The 26,369-nt window shown below is 38.9% G+C and overlaps 1 protein-coding gene across 4 annotated transcripts in view; it reads left to right on the top strand.

Moving 5' to 3' along the window:
- The window catches only part of SULF1 (sulfatase 1), a 159,353-nt gene that overhangs the window by 112,730 nt on the left and 20,254 nt on the right, over positions 1 to 26,369 (top strand). For 3 of the 4 annotated variants that reach the window (XM_067553639.1, XM_067553637.1, XM_067553638.1), the window contains exons 12-17: positions 17,818 to 18,034; positions 21,971 to 22,223; positions 24,115 to 24,211; positions 24,300 to 24,394; positions 24,895 to 24,963; positions 25,537 to 25,709. In XM_067553639.1, coding sequence (XP_067409740.1) covers positions 17,818 to 18,034; positions 21,971 to 22,223; positions 24,115 to 24,211; positions 24,300 to 24,394; positions 24,895 to 24,963; positions 25,537 to 25,709 — 904 coding nt within the window. The remainder of the gene's footprint in view (positions 1 to 17,817; positions 18,035 to 21,970; positions 22,224 to 24,114; positions 24,212 to 24,299; positions 24,395 to 24,894; positions 24,964 to 25,536; positions 25,710 to 26,369) is intronic. The other variant, XM_067553640.1, reaches the window with a different exon arrangement.

Raw genomic sequence — 26,369 nt, 5'->3', positions numbered from 1 at the left:
AAGAAAGACAGAACAGCAAGGCTCAAGTGCTTACTTATAGAGGCAGCGATTCGTCCTCTATTGGAGTTGTCATATGGGGAAAGCACGCTAAATCCATCAGCTTTGGTGCGGAGTGCCCCATTGGAGATGTCTGCAGCTTCTTGGTTCCATTTACAGGTACCGAAGAAATGGCTTAGGCCTTCCGCAGATTTGGTACCTTGATTGAGTGTGTCAGTACAAAAGCCGAGTAGAGGTAGAGACGCTGTAAAAAGTTCCAGGGAAAGGCTCTCCCTGGAGCACTCATCACTTAGGAAGAGAGGTCGCCACCTCCAGAATCTGTGCAGGTCCATCGAGACCATCCCCTGAAAGATCTTTGCAGAGCCAATAGACCATGTCACTACTAACCACCCCAGAAGCATATGCAGCCACAAAGGACCTGCTTAGCCTCTCTGTACTGTTATCACTGGCATTGCAAGAAGGTTTACAGCCAGTACCGATGTCTGCAGCTCATACCTCATCCTGTCAAGAACCTGAGATATGTTTGCCTCCTAAACTTCCACAAAAGCCAGTGTAGTCGAGAGGCAAGCCTCCAATGATATACCTGGCACCACCATCCCCAGGTTTGGGCTCCCTCTCTCCAGTCCCAACTGGTTCTGCCCCTCCATTGTCAGAAGTGAGGTTGTCTGTATCCCACTCAGGATGGGGAACATACCCTTATCAGAGTGTTGGGGACCATGGGCTGTGCAGCAATTTCAGCACCAGACTCTTTCTAAGGGACAATGGTCCAGGCAGGAAGAGGTCCGAGGCCCATACCAGTGGCCATTCTGGACACTGTGGAGTGCCCCCCCCCACCCCCGCAGCTAGCACCTTCCCTCAACTCTTTCATTCACTATCTTCGTGAGCACCCCATCATCCCCGAGGGCGTCATTCTCAGGTTCCCGGTACTGTGATCAGTCCCAACCAGCCAGAAGTCACTCAGGCAGCTTCTCTGAAACAAGATGTAGATCAGCCACCACTTCAAAAGCCTGTGGTGTCCTCTTCCTCATCACCAGATGAGGCTATTGAGCCAGCAGGTGATTCTCCACTGCCAGAAGACCACAGAGCTCACCAATATCTTTTGAGAAGGGTGGCCTCTGTGCTTGACATTCAAGCAGAGGAGGTGCGTGAAAGCTCTCACAAGATGGTGGATATTCTGGTATTGGCAGCTCCTGCCAGGCTGGCTTTGCCAATTAATGAAGCCATTATGGAGCCGGTTAAGGAACTTTGGCGGATACCCTCCTCCTTGCCTCACGCAGCAAAATGAGCTCTAAGGGATAGGACCATTTCTACTCCCATCCTCCTCCAGTTTCCCTTGTAGTAGCAGCTGCCAACAAGCGGGCGAGATAGGAACAGTGAGCATTGGTGCCGAAAGGCAAAGATTCAAAGAGGCTGGATCTGTTTGGTTGCAATCTTTATTCCTCAGGAAGTCTACAACTCAGGATTGCAAACCTGAGCCATCCACTCCTGAGTCACTATGACTTTGCCTCTGGGAGTCCATTTTAAAATTTAAAGATAAGTTATCAGAGGACTGTAGGCAGGAGTTTACAGTAATGGTGGAAGAGGGTAAGTTGGTCACCAGGGATGCTCTCCAGAATAGTTCCATAGTGCAGACTCAGCTGCTCGAACCACGGTATCAGCTATTACTATGAGAAGGTGTTCATGGGATTGCAATCATGTGGGCTACTCCCAGAGGTCCAGCAGACCATTCAGAAGTTCCCTTTCAAAGGTCCCTCTTTTTTAAAAAAATAAATAAACGATAGACTCCAGAACCTAAAAGATTCCAGGGCAACAGTAAAATCTCTTGGAAACTATAATCCAGCAATGTCAAGGAAAACGTTTCATCTGCAGCAGCCATACAGGCACCAGGTTTTTGCTCCCAAGTCCCAACACCCGCCAAGGAGTAAGGGAAGGGTTATGGGAGGCGTCATCCACCCCCTTCCTCATCAGCATCGATGGGTTCATCCTGTCCAGCTGCTTTGTGCAAATAGCCAATTTGATGTGTTGGTCAAGTGCAGTATACCAGTTACCATAGTTCCTTCGGTTCTCCACCTTTTGTTTACCAGTCGCTTATCCCACCTCGTAAGCGCTTGAGCCCACGTAACATCAGATCGGTGGGTCGTAAGCACAGTGGAACTAGGATATGCCCTTCAGTTCATTTCTAACACCCCTTCCCACCTCCTTCCCTGTCCCTCTTTAGGGAGCACTCTCACAATGTTGTCCTTCAACAGGAGGCCTTCTTCAGGAAGGGGTTGTAGAGGAAGTCCTGTTGTGCCTCAGGAGAAAAGGCTTCTATTCCTGTTAGTTCCTCAAGGCAAAAGTTGGTTTCAGGCATATTTTAAATCTAAGGGAGTTGAACAAAATCCTGAAGAAAGTAAAATTCCACGTGGTTACCTTAGCTTCCGTTATTCCCTCCCTGGAATGGAGGGACTGTTACACTGCCTTCAACTTAAAGGTTGCTTACTTCCATGTTGCAATATGCCACAACTCTCAGTTTCATTATGAATGGGTACCATTATCAGTTCACAGTGCTTCCTTTCTGTCTTTCAGCTGATCTTCAGGTGTTCACAAAGTTTATGTTTAATGGTAGCAGCGCATCTATGAAAATCAGGTGTTCACATGTTCCCATACGTGGATGACTAGTTGATCAGAAGTCAGTTCGAGGCTCAAGTGTTATCCAACGTATCCACTGTCCTGTCTACATATGACATGCTAGGACTCCTTGTAAATCAAGAAAAATCAATACTAGCACCAGTTCAGAGAACAGAGTTCATTGGGGCAGTCTTAGACTTCACAAAGGCCAATCTACCACAATCCAATTTGAAACATTACTGGATCTAGGGCTGCAGCTGAAAACATACCTTCTCACCATGACACACAGTGCCTCAGTGTCCTGGTCACATGGTAGCATGTGTCTATGTAGTTCCACACACCACACAGCATCTCAAAAAGCTGCAGGCATGGCTAGCTTCAGTTTATGCTCGAAGTCGACATCATTTGAACAATGCTTTAAGTGCCAATGTTTGTTTTGTCATCTCTGTTTTGGTGGATGTGCCCTCTGAAAGTTTGCATGGGAGGCCTTTTTGTTCTCCCACTACCAATCCTCTCTCTAGACACGTCATGCATCATCCTATGAACTTCCCAATCCAATGGGAGTCCTTGTAGACTCATAGTCTGTGGTTGTTTCAAGTTCTAAAGACTCATATAAATGTCAGGGAGTTAAGAGCAGTACATGTAGCCTGCTTGTCCTTCCTCCCCCATATAGCAAGGAAGAATTTATTAATTTTAACAGGCAACTCTGCAGCTTTGTTTTACATAAACAAGCAGGGAGGAGCGTGATCAACCCAAATGTACTCAGAGGCAATTAATCTTGGGACTTTTGCATAAACAATCAATTCATATCAAGGTTGCTTACCTTCCAGGAAAACAGAACACATTAGCAGGTCATCAGAGCAGGTTCTACTTCAACCATCATGAGTGGTCATTACACCCAGACATGACCAGATCGATCTTCCAGCTCTGGGGGACTCCCCAAGTGAACCTGTTTGCAACAAAGACCAACAGAAAATGCCATCAGTTCTGTTCTTGGGGAAGTCTCAGCCCAGGCTCACTGACAGATGCTTTTTCTCCTATCCTGGAAGAATTCCCTCCTGTACACTTTCCCTCCGATTCCTTTGCTACTCAGGTTTTTGTTCAAAATCAAAGAAAATCATGCTCACCTCATCTTTATAGCACCAGCGTGGCCTCATCAACACTGGTACTCTATGCTACTAGCCATGTCAATCAAACCTCCACTGTCTCTCCTTTTGGATCCAGATATCATTTCCCAGGACCACAGTTGCCTGCTCCATCCCAAACTCTGAGCCCTTCATCTGACATCGTGGATGCTTCATGGTTAACACCATTTGAGAGATCCTGTTTGAAGGACATTCAGAAAGTGCTTCTGAATAGCAGAAAAGCCACAACTAGGAGCACTTACCTGGCTAAGTTGAAGTGCTTCTCCATTTGGTCCCATCGGAAAGGTGCATTTCCAGGGCAGGCACCCTGGACCTAGTACTGGACCGCATACTGGACTCTCTTCTAGATCTAAAACAGAGTTTGGCTATTAGCTCTATACAAGTGCATCTGGCAGGTATTTTGGCCTTCCACATCTCAGTGGATAGTGGATCCTTTTTCTCCAACCCCATTGTCACCAAACTCCTAAAGGATTTGATTAGATTTTATCCACATATGCAAGATCTTATCCCTCCTTGGGATCTGAACTTTGTCCTAGCAAAATTGGTTAAGACCACCCTTTGAACTCCTTGCAGTTTGCTCTCTGCTGCACATCTCTATTAGGGTAGCATTTCTAGTAGACATTACATTGCAAAAAGGGTGGGAGAGATAACAGCCCTAGTATCAGATCCTCCCTGTGCAGTTTTCCATAGGCATAATGTTCATCTTCCTCCTCACCCAAAATTTCTCACTAAGGTAGTCTCTACATTAACCAGGCAATCTATTTGCCGACTTCTTTTCAAAACCTCACACTTACAGAGATGAGGAGAGACTACATCTGGTGGAGGTGAAAAGGGCTCTAGCTTTCTATCTGGACCACACTAAGTCTTTTAGGTCTTTTAGTCAGTTGTTCATTGTGATTTTGGACAAACCTAAGGGCAGACCAGTGTCCACTCAGAGGATTATGTCCTTTGTGCATTCATTTATGCTACCAGTTGGCTAAGGTATTGGCTGGCACATTCTAGTAGAGCAAAGGCAACATCGGTGGCTGGCACAAGTACCTATCATAGACATTTGTAAAGCAGAAACTTGGTCATTTCTCCATATTTTTGCTAGATGGAGCAGGTAGCTAGGTGTCTAAATAGTTCACCTGAAATGGCAGCAGTTCACTAGAAAATAGGAGTTAGATTAAGGGATTTAAAAAAATAATTAGGCCCAAAATATTTAATTGATTCTGAATTAACACAATACATTTAGTGATGATGTGGAGAAGGGATGTCTCTTGTGATGTGCAGAATTCTGAATGTATTGAATGGAGTTTTACAAGAATATTCCCTATTAATAATAAACATTGAAAATACATTTGTATGTTTCCCTCAAGTCCAGTTATAGCAGTCTAGCTACTTATAATCATTGCTTTTAAAAGAACTATTAGCAAATTGTTTTGAATGAGAATACTTTCATTGCTTAATTTCTAGTTTCAGTCTGTAACCACCTGTGATGCTTTATCCAAAGCAGGTGGAGTTCTGCAAAACAAACAGGGTGGCATTCACAATAGCTCAGACACGGAAAAATAATCCATTCCTGCTTTTATTCTTGTCATTCATTGAAACACACTGTTATAGTAAATCTCAATTAATCCCAGATTGGTCTGGAATATGTTTCAGCCGGCACACCATCATGAGAGTCCTTTCCCACAGTTCTCACCTCACACATACTCATAAAATACAGCCACTTTTGAAAGGACATACGCAATATCACAGTCTTACTAAAGGGCAAGGTTTTCATGTGTTCAACTATTGCCATTGCAAACAGTGATTAAAACTGGGGGGTGGGGGAAATCTGAATATTTCTACAAAAACGGAGCGATCAATGGTCTCATTTAGAACCTTAGACACTAAAGTGTTGCGTTTTAAAATACCAAAATATTTTCTTTGCAATTATGTCGTGTTTTTTACATTTTATGCCAAAATATGATTTTGTAACAACTTTTTTGTACAAGTGGAAAAGGTAAGATTAAATGACTTGATCAAGTGTCAGAACTGGAACACTAGGATCTCTTGCTCTCAGTCCTACGCTTAATCCCCTGGAGTACAATATCAAGCTGCCCCCCTTTTAATCGGCTATCTCATTGGTTGCAGGCACCAGGCTAGAAGGGAGCTTGCAATAGCAATGGCATTTGATGTAGGATGCGGCTTCCCAAAGCTGTGATTGGTTTGGGGTCCTTTGAATAAGCAAGAACTCTGTAGCTATGGGTTCATGAAGCCCAAAAGCCAGTCCTGAGCTGCTCTATGAAGGTCTGTTCTTAACCAAAGTTCTTTATGAAAAAATCAATGACAAACTTTCAGTCCTAATGATCAGTTTACATTTTTAAGGATATCACCACCAGGAAATTGGATAGTCCATTATTTTTCTAACATTAGCGGTGAAATTTCTAGGGGACTACAGCCTTCAGGAACCCACTGAGTAAACTAAAGTTAATGGGCCAAATCATTTCTGTGGTAACTCAGTTGATGTCTCTAGAGTAATACCAGGGATGAATTTGGCCCCAGTTCTCCACTGAAGATCTATCTTCTCTGTATTGCATATATAGAATAAGAAAAATCAGGATACAGTACTAAATGCATTTCTTAATAATAATTCTGCTTACAGCAAAAAGGGGCAGATTTTTAAAATTAGGTACATGTAATTGAGCGTACACTAACATGTGCCCAAATGGTAAGTACACACAAATTGGATGTGGTCACTTACACATGGCTGGTTTCATGCATGACTGGCCACAAGAGTGCATAAATTCCAAATTTTGCACATATTTAATCTCTCTCTCTCTCTCTCTATCAAGCCCCTCCTCTTCCCCTTCACAGTTTGGGATGTTGAAATGCTGGGTTTTCTTTACCTTATAAGTGAGTTAAGGGTCTGCTGTGAAATCAGATACTGATTAAAATTCAGTTTCCAACATTTGCCACACTCTCCCCACCTTATTTGGTGGGTCAGAGCCAGAGTTTTTCATCCATATCCAGGCAAATATATCCATACGATGGGCCAAGTTCTCTGGCTGCACAGCTCCCTTTGCACAGCTTGAACTGTAGAAACTATCCACATTTCCCCCCTTACCCCCGCCCCTCAACTAGAGATTTCCCCAGCATGTTTGAGAATCCAGTAAGTATAGAGCTGGGGTAGCAGGCTCCTTACCTGTCCCTTCCTCACAAACCAGACATAGGGGGACAGAGAGGAGGCATGACAAGAATGTGCTGTGCTCCTGCTCTACTTAGCTGATGGACGGTTCTTTGGGGCTATTGCCATGATAGAAACAGATAGAAATAAGGGAGCATTAGCTGGCTCCTGAAGGCCCCCTGATCTACTGTGCCCATCGGAAGCTAGACACCAAAGAGAATCTTGGCCAGTATATTTCCTCCTTATATAGTTTGAGCTAAATTTTTGTCTGGCTTAATTGGGTGTAACCCTAGGACTATAATGGAGTTGAGCCCAGTTAAACGAGTATCGATTATGACTATGTTTGGGTTTTTTTCATTTAGTGGCTTGAAGTTTTCTTTCGGTCAGTGGTGAATATTTCCTGTGACTATTTTACTACAATAAGTGCATAAGAACATAAGAAAGACCATACTAGATCAGACCAATGGTCTGTCTAGTCCAGGATCCTGTCTTCCATCAGGGTCCACTGTCAGATACTTCAGATGGAATGACCAGAACAGGGGAATTTATTGAATTTCTGTCATCCAGTCACAGCTTCTGGCAGTCAGAGGTTTAGGGACACCTGGAGCCATGGGGTTGCGTCCCTGACCACCTTGGCTAATAGCCATTGAGGGACCTATCCTCCATGAATTTACTAATTCTTTTTTTTATTCAGTTATACCTTTGGTCTTCACAACATACCCTGGCAACAAGTTGACTGTGCATTATGTAAAGAAGTACTTCTTTATGTTCCTTATGTTTGTTTTAAACCTGCTGCCTATGAATTTCATTGGGAAACCCCTGGTTTTTGTGTTATGTGAAGGGGCAAAAAATACTTCTCTAGTCACTTTCTTTACACCATTCATGATATTTTAGACCTGTATCATATCTCCCCCCTTTGTCGTCTCTTTTCTAAAATGAAGGTTTTTTTTGTCATCCTTCTCTGTACTTTCCAATTCCAACATATCTCTTTTGAGAAGAAGCGACTAGAACTGCATGCAGCTAGATCCCGTCATTTTGTATATATAGTCAGGATTATTTTTTCCCGTGTGCATTATTACATTTATTTGCACTTATCAACGTTTAATTTCATCTGTCATTTTTGTTGACCAGTCATCCAAACAAACTAACAGACTTCAAACTCACCCTAAGGGTCGTGTAGTGTCTCCTCCTTCATATGTAGAACTCCCATTCAGAACTCCCCTGTTTACTGCTTCCGTTCGCTAGCTCCAATAATTAAGGAGTGAATATAAAGTATAAGGAGTGAGTGTGGTTAAAATTGAAAATATCTGACACACACATTTGTGCATAAAAATTGTACTCGCAGCCATACGGCTTTAATGCAATAATAATACAAATGTATGACAGAATGTTACAATTGCACATTTAGAAAAAACCCTTATCTCATCAATATCAAATTGAAGGTTAACTGTTGTCTGAACAAACCTCTCCCTAAATTAACTTTGTTAATCCCACAGCACCTGTTCTTCCCTGAGATCCATCTGTGTCATTTCCATTGAAATCAAGTAATAGGGGCTTCCCATCATCTTCCTTTGGACACCCAGCAAATATCAAATGAGTACAAATTTAAATACTGCATCACTTACACTTCTCTCTGTCTCCCTTGTATTTTATGGCATTTCACCAATACATTTACTCCCAGGCCTAAATTTGGCCCATGGGATTTTAAATGTCCACCAGGATACCATTAACTGATATCACACCTATCTCCAGTGCACTGTCAAATCCATTATTAAATTCAGTATCAGATCCACTATTAAACATGCACTCTCCAAGTCTAAAATTTCACAGACACACAATTTTTTTAAAAATCTCCTTCTGACACAAGAAAAATTCATCCTCTCCGAAGTGAGGACTGTGAAGTTCAATGATAAAGTTCCAGCTCCTCATCTGGGGGATCCAACAACACCAAACGCAGGCACTGGGTTTGTTTATTTTATGAGCTACATCTTGTATCATCTTCACCACGCTACCTGTCAGCTCTGATCTTGTGGGCAGCAGAGGATTCGATCTTGCAAGAATGTAAGGTGCCAATCTGCTACCGGTTAAAATGAACAGAGCCAGCTGGAAAAATGGAGAAGATGGTTCAACTATACACATGTTTGCATCACATGTATGTTCATGAACTAAAACCAAGCTGGTAGGTATAATGCCATCACCCACCAGCCTTGACTGTGTTCCTTTATAACACACCTCTCACTGGGAGATGCAAAATGTTGTATTTTCTCTTGAGTATTTATATGTTGGAACTGTCCTAAAGTAATATTGCAGGTTTGGTTCTGTTTTACAAAATAGCCTTTAGGCCTATATAATGAAATTAAGTTAGGGTAAGACTGAACATTTTTATAGTAATTCAGGTATTTCCTGATAGTCACTGGAGAGATGCTGCTGAATCCAGGCATGAGTTTTGTAGTAAGTTTGTAAGAATCTTCTGGCCATAAACCGAAGAGCATTATATGTAGTCTATATATACATTTTATTTCTCTCATATACTTTTACATTAGGTTTTCAAATGACAAAATTTCATTGTATTTTGCTTCATGTTATCATATCGGTATTAAATCGAAAGTTTGTCTGTTTGTAATGGTACGAGGACTCCTGCCATCAATCATCCTACAGATAATATAGGAGAGGAAATTAGAATGTAGCTTATTAGGTGTAGTCTGGTTTGGCTCAAGTATCTATTTTCTCATAAAATAAATATCCCCAGACCATACGTTTGTAAAGGCCAACTTTATGGCCAGCTGCAGAGTATGAATAAAAACACATAAGCCGGTCAGAGCTCAACAGAAGTGTCAGATGGCTAGCCAGAAATTGACAGCCAGATCCAGGCACCCTCTAAAACCCAGCTAAAATTATAATACAGCCTAATAACATCACTCACGAAACCTATTGATTTCAATATAACCTCACAACCATTCCAGCAAAAATAAGGCATTGATAATGAATAGTGCCCGTTGCCTTGGCTTGTCATTCTCCAAATAAGTGATCCATGTTCTGTCTGCTCTCTCTCTCTCTCTCTCTCTCTCTCTATACACACACACACACACACACACACACACACACACACACACACACACACACACACACACACACACACACACACACACACACACACACACACAAAAGAAGTTCCTAAAAATAGATATCAGTAACTGTTGTCAGTTTGGTTTATTGCATAATCATCATTCCGTCATTGTTGCTTTAATTTCTTTTTGTTCAAAAGGGAGATACAAATATAAATCTGTTAGGGGCAATTCCAAGGCTAAAATTAGGGACATGATGTCTAAGACTGATTCAGCAATGCATTTAAGCACATGCTTGACTTTAAGCATCTGAGTAGTCTTCTTGCCTTCAATGGAACTACAAATAAGCCTAAAGTTAAGCACATAAATAAGTGTTTTGCTGAACTGGACCTTGTGGGTGCTCTTCCATCTGCTCCTTACTCAAACCTGCCTCTGCTCCTTCACCCAGCTGTAATGGTACCCCGAATCCCACCTCGTAGATAACAGAAACAGGTGCAAATAAGTTATCCAGTGATTCCTAAGACTCATCAGAAATTGTCACATCCCTTGTTAAAACACCAACTTGTATATAAGATTTCAACCAAAAGTGAAGATAAGGAAATCTTTATCGTTCGAGGTACTCCTTCAAATCATGAAAAAATAGCATATTTTAACAAAGACTTGTGGCTTTCAATTTAAACAGAATGCAATTTTCCTATAGTTGACAATTCCTTCTAATTCAGTGCAAAAATGTATCTCAGTTAATGTCACGGAATATTTTTATTTCAGCTATGTAACCCTTCTTCCTTTCGCTGTTGCTTTTCAAAGAAACTGTATTTCCGGTTTGCTTATGCCATGCAATTTATCAGCAACCTCTAATACCAGGATTTTGGGATGAATGTCACCTTTCTGAATCGTATTTATTCTATACTGCATCAATTCTGTTTTTATATATTCTAGGGCAAAAAAATATCCTCCATAGATTATGAATAAATTTAACTTTACACTTTTCCCATAGTTCCAGCAATTGTGGTTCTCCTTTTTAGGGACTCTTGCAATACACTGTCCAATACACTGTGATCTAACTCAACCTTCTGCTGGATGTGTTTGACCCCAAAATCTAGTGTGACTTTAAGTCTTAAGAATCCTTTGACCCATTAGGAATATCACTTTTATTGGTATTGCTATTATAACTTAATGGGCAAATTCTATCCGTAGATTCAGTGGGTGCTATATAGGTGCATCCTTGGGCAGATTTGGCTTTAAGCCTGAACTTGAAGTATTCCTTAGGTTATTCATCGCATATTTGATAGAAGATCAGAGAAAAGTCTATACTGATGACATTGAGTCTTAAGTGCTGATAAGAATATGTAGATCCAGTAGAGGTTACTTAGTTGACAGTGATGTATGAGGTTGATGTCCATTAACAGACTCAACATCCGATCTAAGTGCATATGTTTCCAGTATTGACTTTCTTCCAAATTAAAGTAATCTTTAAACTGTCAGCGGGAAAGTAAATATCCTTAATGGAGAAAACAATGAATAAATATGATTTCCTCATTTATCTAGCCTAACCCTAAAATATCTTCTTTAACTCTACATTTTGAAAACTACGCTGTCTTAAATAGTTACCTTTTTGTGATAAAAAAATGGATTAAAATTCAGCTTTTTGGACAATACCATCCATGCATTTCTTGCATACTAAGCAGTGATGAATAGGAAATAATTTTTATTATGCAATTTTCAATGTTCCTAAGTCCTCTGTGAATCATATTTTAAAGTGTCTTAAATACAAAGTTGCATGGCAGTCTATCCAGTAAATATTCTTTGTGTGCATTTTTACAGTTGCCTAAAAACTTCCAGGGCTTTTGTCCTTCTTTCCATTTTCTAACTGACTCTGTCAAGGTTTGCTAGCCTAAAATTTACCCTTCTTTTCACCACATAATTCTTTGCAAATTTCAGGTAATGTTATTTCTGTTGTGGTCTGTTTTGGTCAATTTATTGCTTCAATATTTTCACCCCAACCCCCTCAAATAAAAGTAAACAAAAATATCAGTGCCTATAACTCAGCACTTGTGAGCACTCTACAATAATAAATCAGTGTACATACATATGATGGAGGGAAAATATTTTTGATAAAAGGGCAGATGTGTCACTCATTTCTTAGAGATTATCCTTAAGTGTAAGATAAAAAAGCAAATTTAAAAATTATTTAAAATAATTTGTTGGTTTCTTTTTAACCTAAAATAAATATTTAAGACAAACAAAATAAGTGAATTTCCACACAGTTATGAACGGAGAAGGTACGATACAGATCAACAGAAGAAATTTACTGCATTAGAATTATAAATCACTCTGTTTAAATGGTCCTGTGTCAATAGGTTTCAGAACTGAGATTGATCTGATTTACTAAAAGATCTACAACAGGCTACCCGGTGAATTTTAACTTTGAGTTATTGTCTAACAGTGATTCCATTCTAATTAGGAGTGTAGAAAATTGGGAAAGTTTGTCTATCAGATTTGGCAATCCCAAATTTGTCTTCCCTGTGCTCTGTTGACGTAGGACACCTTGGGGACAGCTGCACCCTCTTACTCCTTGTGCGCAATATTTGTATAGTGGCAAAACATCACAATGCAAATTAATATTTATATACCAGTAGAGCCCAGACACTTCAGTGAGGATCAGAGTCACCTCAGTGAGGATCAGAGTCCTTGTCTGCATTATGGTAATGCATAGGAAGATGTGGGTCCTGCCCCTAAGAATTTTTCAGTGTTTTAATTCAGTTCAGCAGACTAAAACACTGCTGGTTTGTACTATATATTATCACCAGCGAAGTACAATACAGTTGACAATACTCTGCAAACCATGCCCACTTGGAACTTCATGGTAAAAGCTGAAATGGAGCTCAGACCTTCCTACTCCAGTAGCACAATCTATCACCACTTGAGCTACTATAAAAACTTCCTTAGCTATTAATACTATAGGGCCTGTGACATAGAATCAGTTCTGATTCCGTTCAATAGAGAAACAGGATGCAGACTTACAGTTCACTACAACATTTCCATCCAAACCATTTTATATTAATCATAATCAATACTAAATCATCCTTTTATAACAGAAAGATGAAAGGAGTATGATCTTAAAGTTGCTTTTAAATGCACTTTCTTCCCCCCTTACTTCCTTTTTCTTAAATACCTCCAGCCTGAAAAGCAATATTCAAAGTTGATTATTAAAGGAAATATTACAAAAATTAGACAGCACCTTTAAAAACATTGTAGCTGTGTTATAGTTCCAATTGCCTGTTTTTCAGGGGTTTATAGCTTGGTTATAAAACTTGACTATATATTTAACATTAAAGTGTCTGCAGCAAATACGCAGTAATTACCTTTCATAAAACTCTTAGCCTGCCTACTGCTAAGACACCTTTCACAAATTGTCTAATTTCCTCTGTATGTGATAGGCTGCAGCAACTCCCTCAGAGCTGTCACAGTCTATTAGGTAAACAATGTTCACTTTAAATACTTCTTAAGTGGGGTATTTATTCTGCAGTAAACCACAGTGACTCAGCCTGAACGTATATATTTGTTGTGCCTTAACTATATTAAATAAAGACATATAACTGAATTCTGAGGTTGTCATACAAATCAATAAGAATTTGGAAATTCAAAGAGCACGTACAAACACTATTGTTAACTAATTTGCAGTTGTCTGTTTTGTTAACACAGAGTGTGCATTAAGATTGGAATTGGGCCAACATTAAAGTAAAGTTAAATGGTCATGTACTCACAGCACCTTTTTAATGAGTGCATCTGGTCCCCAAGCCTTTGAATTTACTCAGTAAGGGCCAAATTTTGCTCTCAAATGCAAACTCATAACTGCCAGTGAAGTCATCTGAGGACAAGATTTAGTGCTCAGGGTTTTTTTTATTGATCTTTAACTATAAGGCCAGTATCAGCATTCCCATTGAGGAATGTGCATCTGTAGTCATGCAGCTGAACTTCAGCTCCTGAGCAGAGCCAAGTGACTGCATCTTATTAGCACATTCAGTTTCAGTAGCTGAAGGTGTTTCCTGTGTTTAAAGATTCCGTGAAGTCTGAGGACTCCATCCATAGTGGGATGATACTGAATGTTCACATTCTCTTCTGTATTCACTTCCAGTGGTTAAGTTGAAGGGCAGGGGGAAAACTAGAAAGAGGGGGAAGTATGAATGGAGAAAAGATGCGTGAAAGTAGGAAAGAAGGTGAAGGTAAACGAGATGAGGAATAAATTAAGTGAGACATAGGAAGGGAGAAGGGAATTAAAAAAAGGTAGGGAACTGTAGTTGAAGAAGAGAAAAGGAAGTTGCAAGGGGAAATATAAAAGTATTAAATTAATGAGAAAGAGAAGATCATAAATTTGGAAAAAATAAGAAACATACTATTTTAAGGTTATCAAATGAATGTGCATGTGCCTATATTTGTGCATGTGCTTACATTTTGTTTTTGACGTAACCTTGATGGAGAAATTGGGGGTCCAGAGACCTAGATTGAGGTTGTGAAGCCAGGGTAAAGGACACCTTGGTGTTCATTTGGGGAAAAGGAGGAGGACTGAGATCAGAACCCTGATCATAGCTTTCTTTTTCTGATCCTTCATGCATTTTATAGGTCTTAAGACCAGAAGTGACCATTATATTCTAGATTGACTCTCTGCATACCACATGCATAGTTCATAACTATTCTGTCATGGCTATGGAATCACTGATAGTAAGAAAATTCCATTGTAGAATTCTAAACTGTTTCACATTTAGATATCCTTTTTATGATAAAACCATTCAAGTGAAGCTATGAAATACATTTAATACATATTTCATCCAAAAGCATTTATCAATCCATGCATAGGCAATTTTGTTTGAATATTAGATCCTACTGAAGGTGGAAAAGACTTAATAGACAGTTGAATCCACTTCCAAGGAAGGAGGGAAGAATTTCAGCTTCTGCTATATTTGATCTTAGGAAAAAAATAAAATTATTCTGAATTTTTAAAATAGTACCTTATTTTAAAATAGTATTAAAATAGACCTGTGTTTTTAAATATGTGTTTATATCCAATAGATATAACTCCTCATTTGCAATCTGGTAAATATCTATAATGATGGCCACATTTTTCTAGTGTAGGAACCATTTGGAAGTTAGCCTTGAAATGTAACTGGAAATCATTATGGATCTTGTAAGCCACTCTCTGTAGGGTTTTATATGGAATTGTTGATACAACTGTAACATTTTAGAAAACAAGGAAATACATACAGGTTTTTTCTCTTTCAGATATAAGTTACCGTAACTGGATCAGTGAAAGTAAGGCAAATATATAGAAGGGATCATTTTCATATTGGATGTAGGATCTTTAGCTCATCTCGCAACACATAAAGTTGGAGTGAGCTGTCACAGTGCTGTGATTCATAATCAGTATTTGAAAACATAAGTGAATAAAGATGTGCTGCTGTTATTAAATTGAACTGCAGATGACTTCAGGCATTGAGCTTTTATTAGCAAAGTTGGCTATGGTTATATATAGGGCATTAGAGAATATTTGACTTTACTTTTTTCTCTTCTGCATTGCTGAGAGTGCATATATGAAGTTCATTTCAGGAGTTTTTTAGTTGTGCCCTGACCACATTGCCTAGCTGTGGCACAATAGGATACTAGTTAGCTGTTTAAGTTTGAAATTCAGGCTACTTTTTTCAGCCTTCAAACACCATGGGAGGACCTCCGAAAAAAGGCAGAGCAGCCATTATTTGATGGAAGGAGGAAACTTGTGGGGCTGTGCTGTGACAGGAGTGGGATTTCAGAAGTAGGGCTGAGGAACTGCACCCAGCTTTCATTTTGCCAGAAGGATAGTCCCCAGTAGGAATATGTCATTCCAAGGGATTCCTCAGGACTCCAAGAGACACATGGCAGATCACTGTTGGTGGAGAAGTGATCTAGATGACCTCCTGAGGTCCCTTCCAACCCTAATCGTCTATGATTCTAAGTGCAGTATTAAGTCCAGGCATTACAAAACAAGTAGAAAATATCTAATGTTAATGCCGTGTATTTAGTATGCCAGGATCAAGGGTATATTAATAGTAAAAGTAACAACATGTTGGAAGCACTGTTAAATTCTAATAATCAGTCTTCACAGTATTGTCCCCATCTTTCTGTTGGAGATCTGTAAAGGCCACAATTTTCAAACACGGAATTAAACACTCCAATTCCTATCAAAGAATGTAACTCAAGTGATCCATTTTGTTTTGGTTCTTTTTAAGATGCAAGCTGAGGATGTCCAGAAGCTCTGAAAATCAGGCCATTTTTATTTAGGTACCTAACTATGCACTTTAATTTTAGGTATTAAAGCTTGTGAACATTTTGGCTGAAGGGCCTGTCTACACACAAGTGTTGGTGCTGATTTAATTCTGTCAGTTTAGAAACAGATATAGTTCAGATTCAGTCATAGTAACATAAAGGTGGTTATATTGATATAGATTATCTCCATAAATTCACCATGCCATTGACTGTGCCCAGACCACTGCCAGTCAATAGCAGGGCTGAGATTACAATTCACGAGTTCCCAGCTCTCAGTTCCTTGGCCACCCTTTTAAGCAAATGGTACATGATAAAAATTTTCCAAGGTAAGATGATTAAAATAAGGCACCTTGTGGCAGTAGAGTTGTCTCCTAAAAAAAGTGTGCTAAGAGTTTTAAATAAATTTCTTGATTATGGCATTTTAAGATGGTACAGTGTGAGAAGGAAATAAAAGCCCAACTGCAGTGCTATCTAATATCCAAATGAGAAAACTGTGGAACCCTCTGCAAAAATCCAGGTGGATTCTTCCACTTGGATTCTGGGCTGTTGGCACTATAACCAGACAGACGTTGTGCAGACCACTTGGAAAGAATTCTGCTTTTTCTCATTCCTTCTTCCTCACTAGGATACTCACAATATATGAGAAGCTGGTATCCGCAATTCCCTTCCAGACCAATCTGCTTTCCCCTCAAGGCTGGCATAAACAGCAAGACAGAGGCATTCAGATGAGAATATCCATGCTCACACTCTGTCTGTCTCTGCAGTTTTTCCCCTCCGTTTTCCAACAGGTTCTATATGACCTATTCTATAAGTATTTGGCATACTGGCGATACCTGTTGAGCAGTCTGTTAGAGCGTGACGGGGGGTGTAATACACTTGTTGTTCCTCTGTTCTTGCACATAAAACGTGGCGACAGCAATGTTTGGTGTCCTGTGGCTGCAGGATTTGGATGGACATACCAAAGGATGCAGGTCCTGACACTGACCTGTGTTAAGGGAGTGAGTTAATTGTTTCATGCATTGACATAAATCAGATCAGAATTTGTCCCTTTTTCATGGGACTCTCTAATTAATCTGATCTCAATTTTTCTCCCTCATCTATATTTTTTTCCTGATTCATGTTAGAAATTCCAAGTCACAAAACAAAGAAACAAAGTTTGTATTTTTTAAAGGAAAAAAGGGGGGAGGGAAAGGTGCAAACCGCCCTGACAGCTGTACTCTGTAGCTCAGTAAATTAAGGCTTTTTACTTGCTCCTTTCAAGGATGTGTTTAGTCTAGATTCCCTTGATTTATATATCTTTTTTGGCTGGGTTGTATTTTTTTATGCAGATTTTCAATGGTTTCATTCAAGTTCATGTTTGCCTAAGATGAGAGAGGGGTTTGAGACAAATGTGAGTGAATTTAATCCTTAAAATGTTTTCCTTCTCAAATCTTTATTTATATAATTGTTTAGCCTTGAAAGACATTGCCTGTTATGTGCTACAAAAAAAAAATTAGAAATAAACAAAACTTGGAATTGGTTTGGAAAATCATCTTTATTTTTCCTCCCACAGAAGTGGCAGTGCATTGAGGATTCTTCTGGTAAGCTTCGAATTCACAAGTGTAAGGGATCCAGCGACATGCTCACCATTAGAAAGAGAACTCGAAGCATACACTCCCAGGGATACAGCAGTAAGGATAAAGAATGCAACTGTGGAGATGCTGATTACCGAACCAGCAGGACCCAGAGAAAAAATCAAAGACAGTTCATGAGAAACCCCAGTACCCAAAGTAGGTGATCTCAGATCTATATACTCAGGAAAGGGGGTGTTGAGTTAATAGGGCAGTGTTTTTACCAGCAAGGAATTATTTTCACCTGGATATATGATGAATGCACATGTCGTTTTCAGTCAGTACTTGAATAATTATTGCTTTTAAAAAATCATAACTTACCAGAACATTATCAGAGTAAGCAACATTATTTAGGCCAGTTTGTAGCAATGATAATGTTTTGGTGCCACCCATTGTAGGGCTTGTAGATAAAACCTGCAGAGTAAATTATAAAATCTATGCAATTATTACAGATATAGTAGCCTGAGTGAGCTTTTTCTTTCTTCACTAATATTCAGTTAACATGTTGTTCAGATATTTGCAGTAGACTTTTTGTGGGTTTTTGTTGTTTTCTCAGACACTAAAACATTCTGATTGCTGTCAAAGTGAAAGCCTGGTCAGCTGAAGTTTAAGTGCCAATAAAACAGCATGCTTGTAACTTAATGAGTTAGAATCTAGTGCCCTCTTGTGGAGTGTGATGTAAAAGGAAACAGCCATCAGGTTTTAAAATACCAGTGCTTAATTTTCTGTATTAAGGACTGAGAAAACATAACTATTTTTAAAAAGCAGGTGTAAATTAACATAAGAATATAAGAATGGTCATACTGAGTCAGACCAATGATCCATCTAGCCCTGTGTCCTGTCTTCCAACTGTGGCAAATGCCAAATGCTTCAAAGGACATGAACAGAACAGGGCAATTATCAAGTGATCTATCCCCTGTTGTCCAGTCCCAACATCTGGCAGTCAGGGGCTTAGGGACACCTGGAGTATGGGGTTCCATCCCCGATCATCTTGACGAATAGCCATTGATGGACCTCTCCTCTATGAACTTATCTAGTTCTTCTTTGAATTCAGTTATAGTTTTGGCCTTCTTCACACAACACACAGTCAACCTGTGTAACTTGTTATCGGGGATGTTGTGAAGTACTTGCTTTTTTTTTCTTTTAAACCTGCCGCCTATTATTTTCATTGGGGGACCACTGGTTCTTGTGTTACGTGAAGGGGTAAATAACACTTCATTAATCACTTTCTCCACACCATTAAAGATTTTATAGACCTCTATCATATCCCCTCCCACCCTCCCCCCAGTCATCTCACGTCTAAACTGCATAATCCTAGTCTTTTTAATCATTCTTCATATGGAAGCTGTTCCATACCTCTAATCATTGTTTGTTGTACTTCTCTGTACCTTTTCCAATTCTAATATATCTTTTTTGAGATGGGGTGACTAGAATAGTTTGCAATATTCGGGGTGTGGGCGTACCGTGGATTTATATAGTGGCATTATGATATTTACTGTCTTCTTATCTATCCCTTTCCTAATGGTTCCTAAAATTCTCTTCGTTTTTTTGACAGCTACTACACATTAACTGGATGTTTTCAGAACTATCCACAATGATTCCAAGATCTCTTTCTTGAGTAGTAACAGCTAATTTAGAACTCATCATTTTGTATGTATTGTTGGGATTATGTTTTCCATATGCATTACGTTATATTTATCAACACCGAATTTCATCTGCCATTTTGTTACCCCCTCACCCAGTTTTGTGAAATCCCTTTGTAATTTTTCTCAGCCAGCTTTGGACTTAACTATTTTGTGTAATTGTGTATCTGTAAACTTTGCCATCTCAATGTTTACCCCTTTTTCCAGATCATTTAGGAAAATGTTGAGCAACACAGGTTGCAGTACAGATCCCCAGGGGACACCACTATTTCCTCTCTCCATTCTGAAAACTGACCACTTATTCCTACCATTAGTTTCCTGTCTTTTAACCAGTTATTAGTCCACAAGAAGGCCTTCCTTCTTATCCCATGAGTGCTTAGTTTGCTTAAGAGCCTTTGATGAGGGACCTTGTCAAAGGCTTTCTGAAAGTCCATGTACACTATATCCACTGTGTCTCCCTTTTCTACATGTTTGTTTGACCCCCTCAAAGAATTCTAATAGATTAGTGTGGTGTGATTTCCTTTTACAAAAGCCAAGTAAAGAGCTTTACAAAAATATATGTCCAGTTTCTTCACTGAGATAGGCATTTTTCATCAAATGCTGAAACGTCTCATGGTATGCTTTTCCTACAGAAATGCATTACATCTTTTTTTTTAAAATAAAGATTTCCTGTTCTACTGGGCCTAGGCAGTGTTGTTAATTACATGAAATTCATACAAAAATTTTACAAAAATTACAAGAGGCTACTCGTGTACATGAACTTGCAGAAAAATTAAGATAATATAGTGTATTATTTCAGATATAGTCTGTTATGATATAATTAAAGCCTGTAAGATTCTTCAGAGGGCAGAAGTTACAGTTGTGCATTCAGCCATAACTTAAGCATTTCTCGACTTTGGTGTCTCTAATTGTTCAACCTAAATGTTGCATTAACATAATTTCTTGTGTTTAATAATGTTTTACATAAATGAACTCCATTACAATTGACACTTGCTGGCTAGAATCAGAATCATCCGTATGTCATAAGCAATCAGCTACTGGAGAGTCTCCTTTAGCTTTGTTTTTGGAGAGGCAAGATCCAAATTCTGTCCCCACTATCAAAGTAAAGTTACATCTGTCCATAGTGACAGCTATGAAACCCAAGAGGGCCATGGATTTGTTACAATACAAATCCTTGACTTTCCAGGTTCTATAGAAGTAGTTGCTGCGGTCCTTTCCTGCAGCTTATAGGTTGTCTTCCTATTCTATGCCTGAAATATATTATCTATTCCACTTCATCCCATAACAAACTAGCACTGGACTTTTAACACATGTACAATTATATGCCATCAGAATTTTGATACAAAAGATGGCAACTCTTTCTTCCATTTCAAATATGTTATCTACTGAGTAACAGCACTATGCTCAGCACTATTGAAATTTATGGGAAAGTAATTTCCCCCCATCCCATAGTTCTTAACAAGCTTACTCATGTATGAATTAATACATTGCTCAGTGTGGGCGTGGGTGGGTGGGTTTGGGGGTGGGGTGGAATGCAACATGGTGTTACGAAATGTATGGGTTTTATTAGCATGATTTTGGGATAGCTACGTTGCTCACAAATAGTGAAACGAGTTATGGAGGTCATCCAAGATAAGGCCAAATAAACTTTTATACCATCATGTATGCCATGTATTCAACAGTAAAAGACATACACAAACAAAAACACCTTAACAATGTTTTAGAAGGTATTTAACATGTTGTTTGGGATTTTTTCTTTAATTCCTCTATCTTCAAAGCCAGGTATCTTAGTTACCATGAGTCCACCTGTACAAGACTTACCACAAGCCATAAAAACTTCGGTATTTCTATACATTTCTATACTTTAAAGTTGTGACATTTCTAAGTCTGGAATCTCAGGCCTTTTTGGGGGGTAGAAATGTGTATTGGATTCCCTTGAGAGTGGGAGAATCGTGTCATTTCTAGCTCTGCAATGCAGTCAAATATCAGAGAGCCATGATATACTTATACCTTGAAAATTTATCTCTGGTACATAATTGAATCTTGTCCTTTTAATATCTAACTTTGAAGGGAAAAAATGCAACCATCTCTTAAAATAAGTGATTTTGGACCCCTTCACCCTGATTCTCAGAGATACTGAGCTCCCACAGTTCCCAATGACTTCAGTTGCAGATATTGATGCTCAGCATATCTGAAAATCAGGCCCTAGATGTTTAAAGTTGAGTACCTAAAAATTACAGCACCCAAAATAAGAGACCACTTCTGCAAAATTGGACCTTAACTTGCCAAAGATCATCAAGGAAGTCTTTGCAAAGCCAGAAATAGATCTGAGATCTCCCAGTTTGTGCCTTAATACAAGTCCATCCTTCTTATCCTTTGAAATTGGATGTCTGTTTATTAAATCCATTTAATATATCTATAAGCATGAATATGTTTTCCTCTTCTGTTGCAGAATACAAACCCCGATTTGTTCACACTCGCCAAACTCGGTCCTTGTCTGTGGAATTTGAAGGTGAAATATATGACATAAACCTGGAGGAGGAAGAACTACAAGTGTTACAGCCCAGAAGTATTAGTAAACGTCATGACACTGAAAATGAGGAGGATTCAGAAGATAGTGATGGTGGTGGTGGTGGTGAAGAAGAAATGATCGCTGACGGCATCAATGCTGTTGGCCAACCTGACTCTGTCAGAGTGACGCACAAGTATGAATGTTTATTTTTTCTTAAAGTAAATTTTCTCCCACATTTTGCATTTTCTTCTTTATCTTTTTCTTTGCGGTTTTTCAGCATTTTACAGGTTATATAACACAACACAATAATCTAATAAAAGAATGATTTTATACTTTTGCCCTCTCCTACATAGGTCAAGCCAATGGGAGGAATTGTACCTCTGTAAGTGAGGGCAGAATTGGGCCTAGCTATTGCAATTTTCCTGGCTGTGTCTATTAATGTACAGACTTGGCACAGAAACTTAAATAAAGCAACTTAAACCTATATAGAATTGAGTAGAGATGGGCAAGAAATGGTTTTCCTACCTGCGAGAGCTTTTTTGAGATTTCAAAAACATTTCCCATCTCAAATCAGGACAAAAAGTGAAAAATCTCAAAAATTTTTACAAACCAATAATCCAAAAAAAAAAAAAAAGATCAGGTCAATGAAAACATTTCATTGAGATAATTTCATAAGTTTGTTTCAATTTTGATCTTCTGTTTTTAACTTTTTTACTATACATTAACTGAAATTTCCAAACAAAAAGTTGTTTCAAACCAGAAAACGAAACATTTTTCAAAAGTTTTCCAGTTGGGAGATTCATCAGAATCTTTTTCCATGAACAGTTGTGAGTTAAACAAATCATCACTTTACAATGAAAAAACATTTAATCAGAAAATTTCCAACAAGCTCTACAACTGAGAACTCACTTGCAATGACAGGGGTTGGAATAGGAGATTCAATACATCTTTTCCATCTCTAATTCCTATGATTCTATGACTTTCCATTTTTTTCTAGAGAAGAGGCATAATGGAGTCAAATTGAAGCAGGGCAGGTGAAGAATTTGCCCATCAGAAATGCATGGTTAAAGAAGCTGTATGAGAATGTCAGTAAGGGAAACGCTGGGGAAACTGTTTGCAGATTTTTATCTTTCAGTCTGTTGTCAGTTAAAGAGACAAGGTGAGTGAGGTAAAATCTTTTATTGGACCAACTTTTGTTGGTGAGCGAGACAAGCTTTCGAGCTATTCAGAGCTCTTCTTTTATTCACAGCATTGTAGCTCAAAAACTTGTCTCTCTCTCCAACAGAAGTTGGTCCAGTAAAGGATATTACCTCACTCACCTTGTCTCTCTAATATCTTGGGACCAATACAGCTGCAGCAACACTGTATATTCTCATTTAAGTTGGTCTTGGCCTTCTTGCTGTTGTTTTCCCTTGCTAATACCATTATCTTGAACAGCTGTCTTTAATCCCTATATTTTTTTCCATCAGTTAGACACTTTAGCATTCAACTGTTCACATTTTTTATCACTTGAACTTTCTTCTGTAACAGAGCAAATTGATGAGTCATTAATTCATTACTTCAGACAATCATGTCCCTTTCTTACCAATTTTATGCTCATAAAGCTGGTGGCTTTACAAGCAGTGACAATTCTGGTTAATGGGAGACTAAGAATTTGATAGAGTTTTGTACATTGGTTTTGTTTCTGATTGAATTGGGAATCCTGAACATGTTAATGTTGTTGCATCTTAACATAGCAGACATAGAGCCTGTGCCTAGGAGACGTTTTCTCCATGTTGGAGAGAAAACAGGAAGAGGCAATTATTTGGGACTGCTAAACCAACACACACCCTTGGCTGCCATTGTTGAGTCTATTTTATTACTTTCACGAAGGCAGAGTACAATTGGAAAACTTTATGGGGAGGAGAGGACAAATAGAGAGGTTGGAAGAAGGGGAAAGAGGCAGATGAATTGGAAACCTTTATGGGGAGGAGAGGACAAATAGAGAGGTTGGAAGAAGGGGAAAGAGGCAGATGGGCAGAAGGAAAAGCCATTATTCTCTCTCCACTGTGCTGTTAAATGGTTCCCAATGCTTGCATCTATAGGTGTTTTATTCTTTCAAATGACACCATTCACTGTGAGAGGGAACTATACCAATCATCCAGAGCCTGGAAGGACCACAAGGCCTACATCGATAAGGAGGTTAGAGGGATTTCAAAATCTGTTCTGAATAAAGATACTGACTGTTAAGTCATCACAGTATAACTCTGTATATAAATATGCTTTGCAGATTGAAGCTCTCCAAGATAAAATTAAGAATTTAAGGGAAGTGAGAGGACACCTAAAAAGAAGAAAACCTGATGAATGTGATTGTAGCAAACAGAGGTAGGAAAAAAATTACTTGCAGCACTGCTTTGCCTTACTGATCTACTTTTATGAACTCGGGAGCTTTTATATAGTGGGAAAGATTTAACATTGGCATCTGTAAGCTTAGTATCCAGATATGCGTTCAAGCTGCAGAGTTTGGATCCAGAGCCAAAATTCCTCAATTTGAGTCCAGGATTTTGCTTAAACCCATTCTACAGGTAGGAGCTATTGTGAATGAATTAAGATCCAGATCTGTATTTTAGCATTTGGTGTGTTTGGATTCTGGTTATATATTTGGACCCATAACTATTAATTTTGATATAGTTTGTGGTCATATAAGTCATTCCTGCTAGTGAAATAAAACAGACTGTACATTCAACTAAAATAATAATAGTATCTCTTTAAGTGCAGATACTTAAGAACATAAAACAGAGGGTGTACTTCAATTTTGCTTTGACTTGAGAAAATGAATTAAGTTTTATCAAGTCATGAAAAACTGATGTTTTCATTATTAACAGTAGCTACTACAAAAAAGAGAAAGGGGTGAAGGTCCAAGAGAAACTCAAGAGCCACCTTCATCCATTCAAGTAAGTGTCATTTTCCCTTTGCTATCAGCTGGGTGTTTTGTTTTGTTTTTTAGTGATTGGGAAATATCGGTGAGCTGGGAGTTAGACTAGATGACCTTTGAGGTCCCTTCTAACCCTATGGTTCTATGAGTCTATGAGCCATAGTCAAAAATAGCAGTTGTTTGGTAGGTACCTATACAGCAGTTTTTGACTAGCTGCCCAACCTGAACCCTCAGAACCTCAGGACCAGCATTGGGAAATTAAAAATAATGGCAAAAATCCCATTGAAATGGATTAAATGAATCATTTTGGGGACTGACTGACTTGGTGACATTTAGTTGGGTCCGGTTACCTTTACTTACTGTACTTGATATAGTATTTATTAGATTTACTTGTGAGGAGAACTTCATGTCACAATGTTGAAAGATAGAGGGGAGGGAGAGAGAGAGACCACCCTTAATTAGGCTTCCTCTGGCACATAGTTTCCAGCATTCAGCCTTTTAAAAACTCAACTAAAAATCATAATCGTTAAAGCCTTTGTCAAACAAATAGAAATTCTTCTGTGTGAACTACAAATGGCTCCCCTTTGAACAGAGAAGCAGCGCAGGAGGTGGACAGTAAACTCCAGCTATTCAAAGAGAACCGCAGGAGAAAAAAGGAGAGAAAGGGAAAGAGGCGCCAGAAGAAAGGAGATGAATGCAGCCTTCCTGGACTCACATGTTTCACCCATGATGATAATCACTGGCAGACAGCACCATTCTGGAACTGTAAGTATTCCTTATCTCCATGTGCAGACTTTAATGAGGGTCATCCTCCTGTGTCATGTTATAATTTCCAAATAGGACAGTCAATAAGTGCATTATTTTGAAAAGCAGGCACTTATGTCGCTAACACAAAATGCACACAAAGTAACTGCTGTGTAAAGAAATTATGAACTGCAATTGTAGTTATGTCTTATTTATACTGCAATATAAATACCTAAAGGCCTCAATTAAGGCTGTAGAAACCCAAAAAAGACATGTTCCTGTGCTTCTCTATTACCATCTATTTGGTTTCATGCCTCCTCTTGTGGATCAAGATGTCTAAATATATCAGAGGACTTCTAATTAGGCTTTCTTTATAATCCTGAAAAGAGGGGGGAAAGTTCCATTCTTTCCCTGTCTGTATGAACATTTATTTTCCACATATCTATATGATACTGTTTGTCAGATTCAGGTAAATGGCTACTTTACTTCACTTTAACAAAATGGAGTAGTGTGCGGATGAATACAGTGGCTGTATTTTGCTGTAATTTACATCCATGCAACCCTGTTGATTTGAATAGCAGTTACATGGGGAGTCAATCAGGATGGAATTTAATCATCTGAATTTAGTAATAAATTTATTGAGAACATCATAATCAGATTGAATGAGACAAAACCATAAAA

The sequence above is a fragment of the Emydura macquarii genome, unplaced genomic scaffold (genome assembly GCF_026122565.2).
Source record: "Emydura macquarii macquarii isolate MOO-44397 ecotype Brisbane River unplaced genomic scaffold, CSIRO-AGI_Emac_v2 contig_1477, whole genome shotgun sequence".
In the NCBI taxonomy this organism is placed as follows: Eukaryota; Metazoa; Chordata; order Testudines; family Chelidae; genus Emydura; species Emydura macquarii.
The sequence above is the reverse complement of the archived record's forward strand: the minus strand, read 5'-3'. Positions and strand labels throughout refer to the sequence as shown.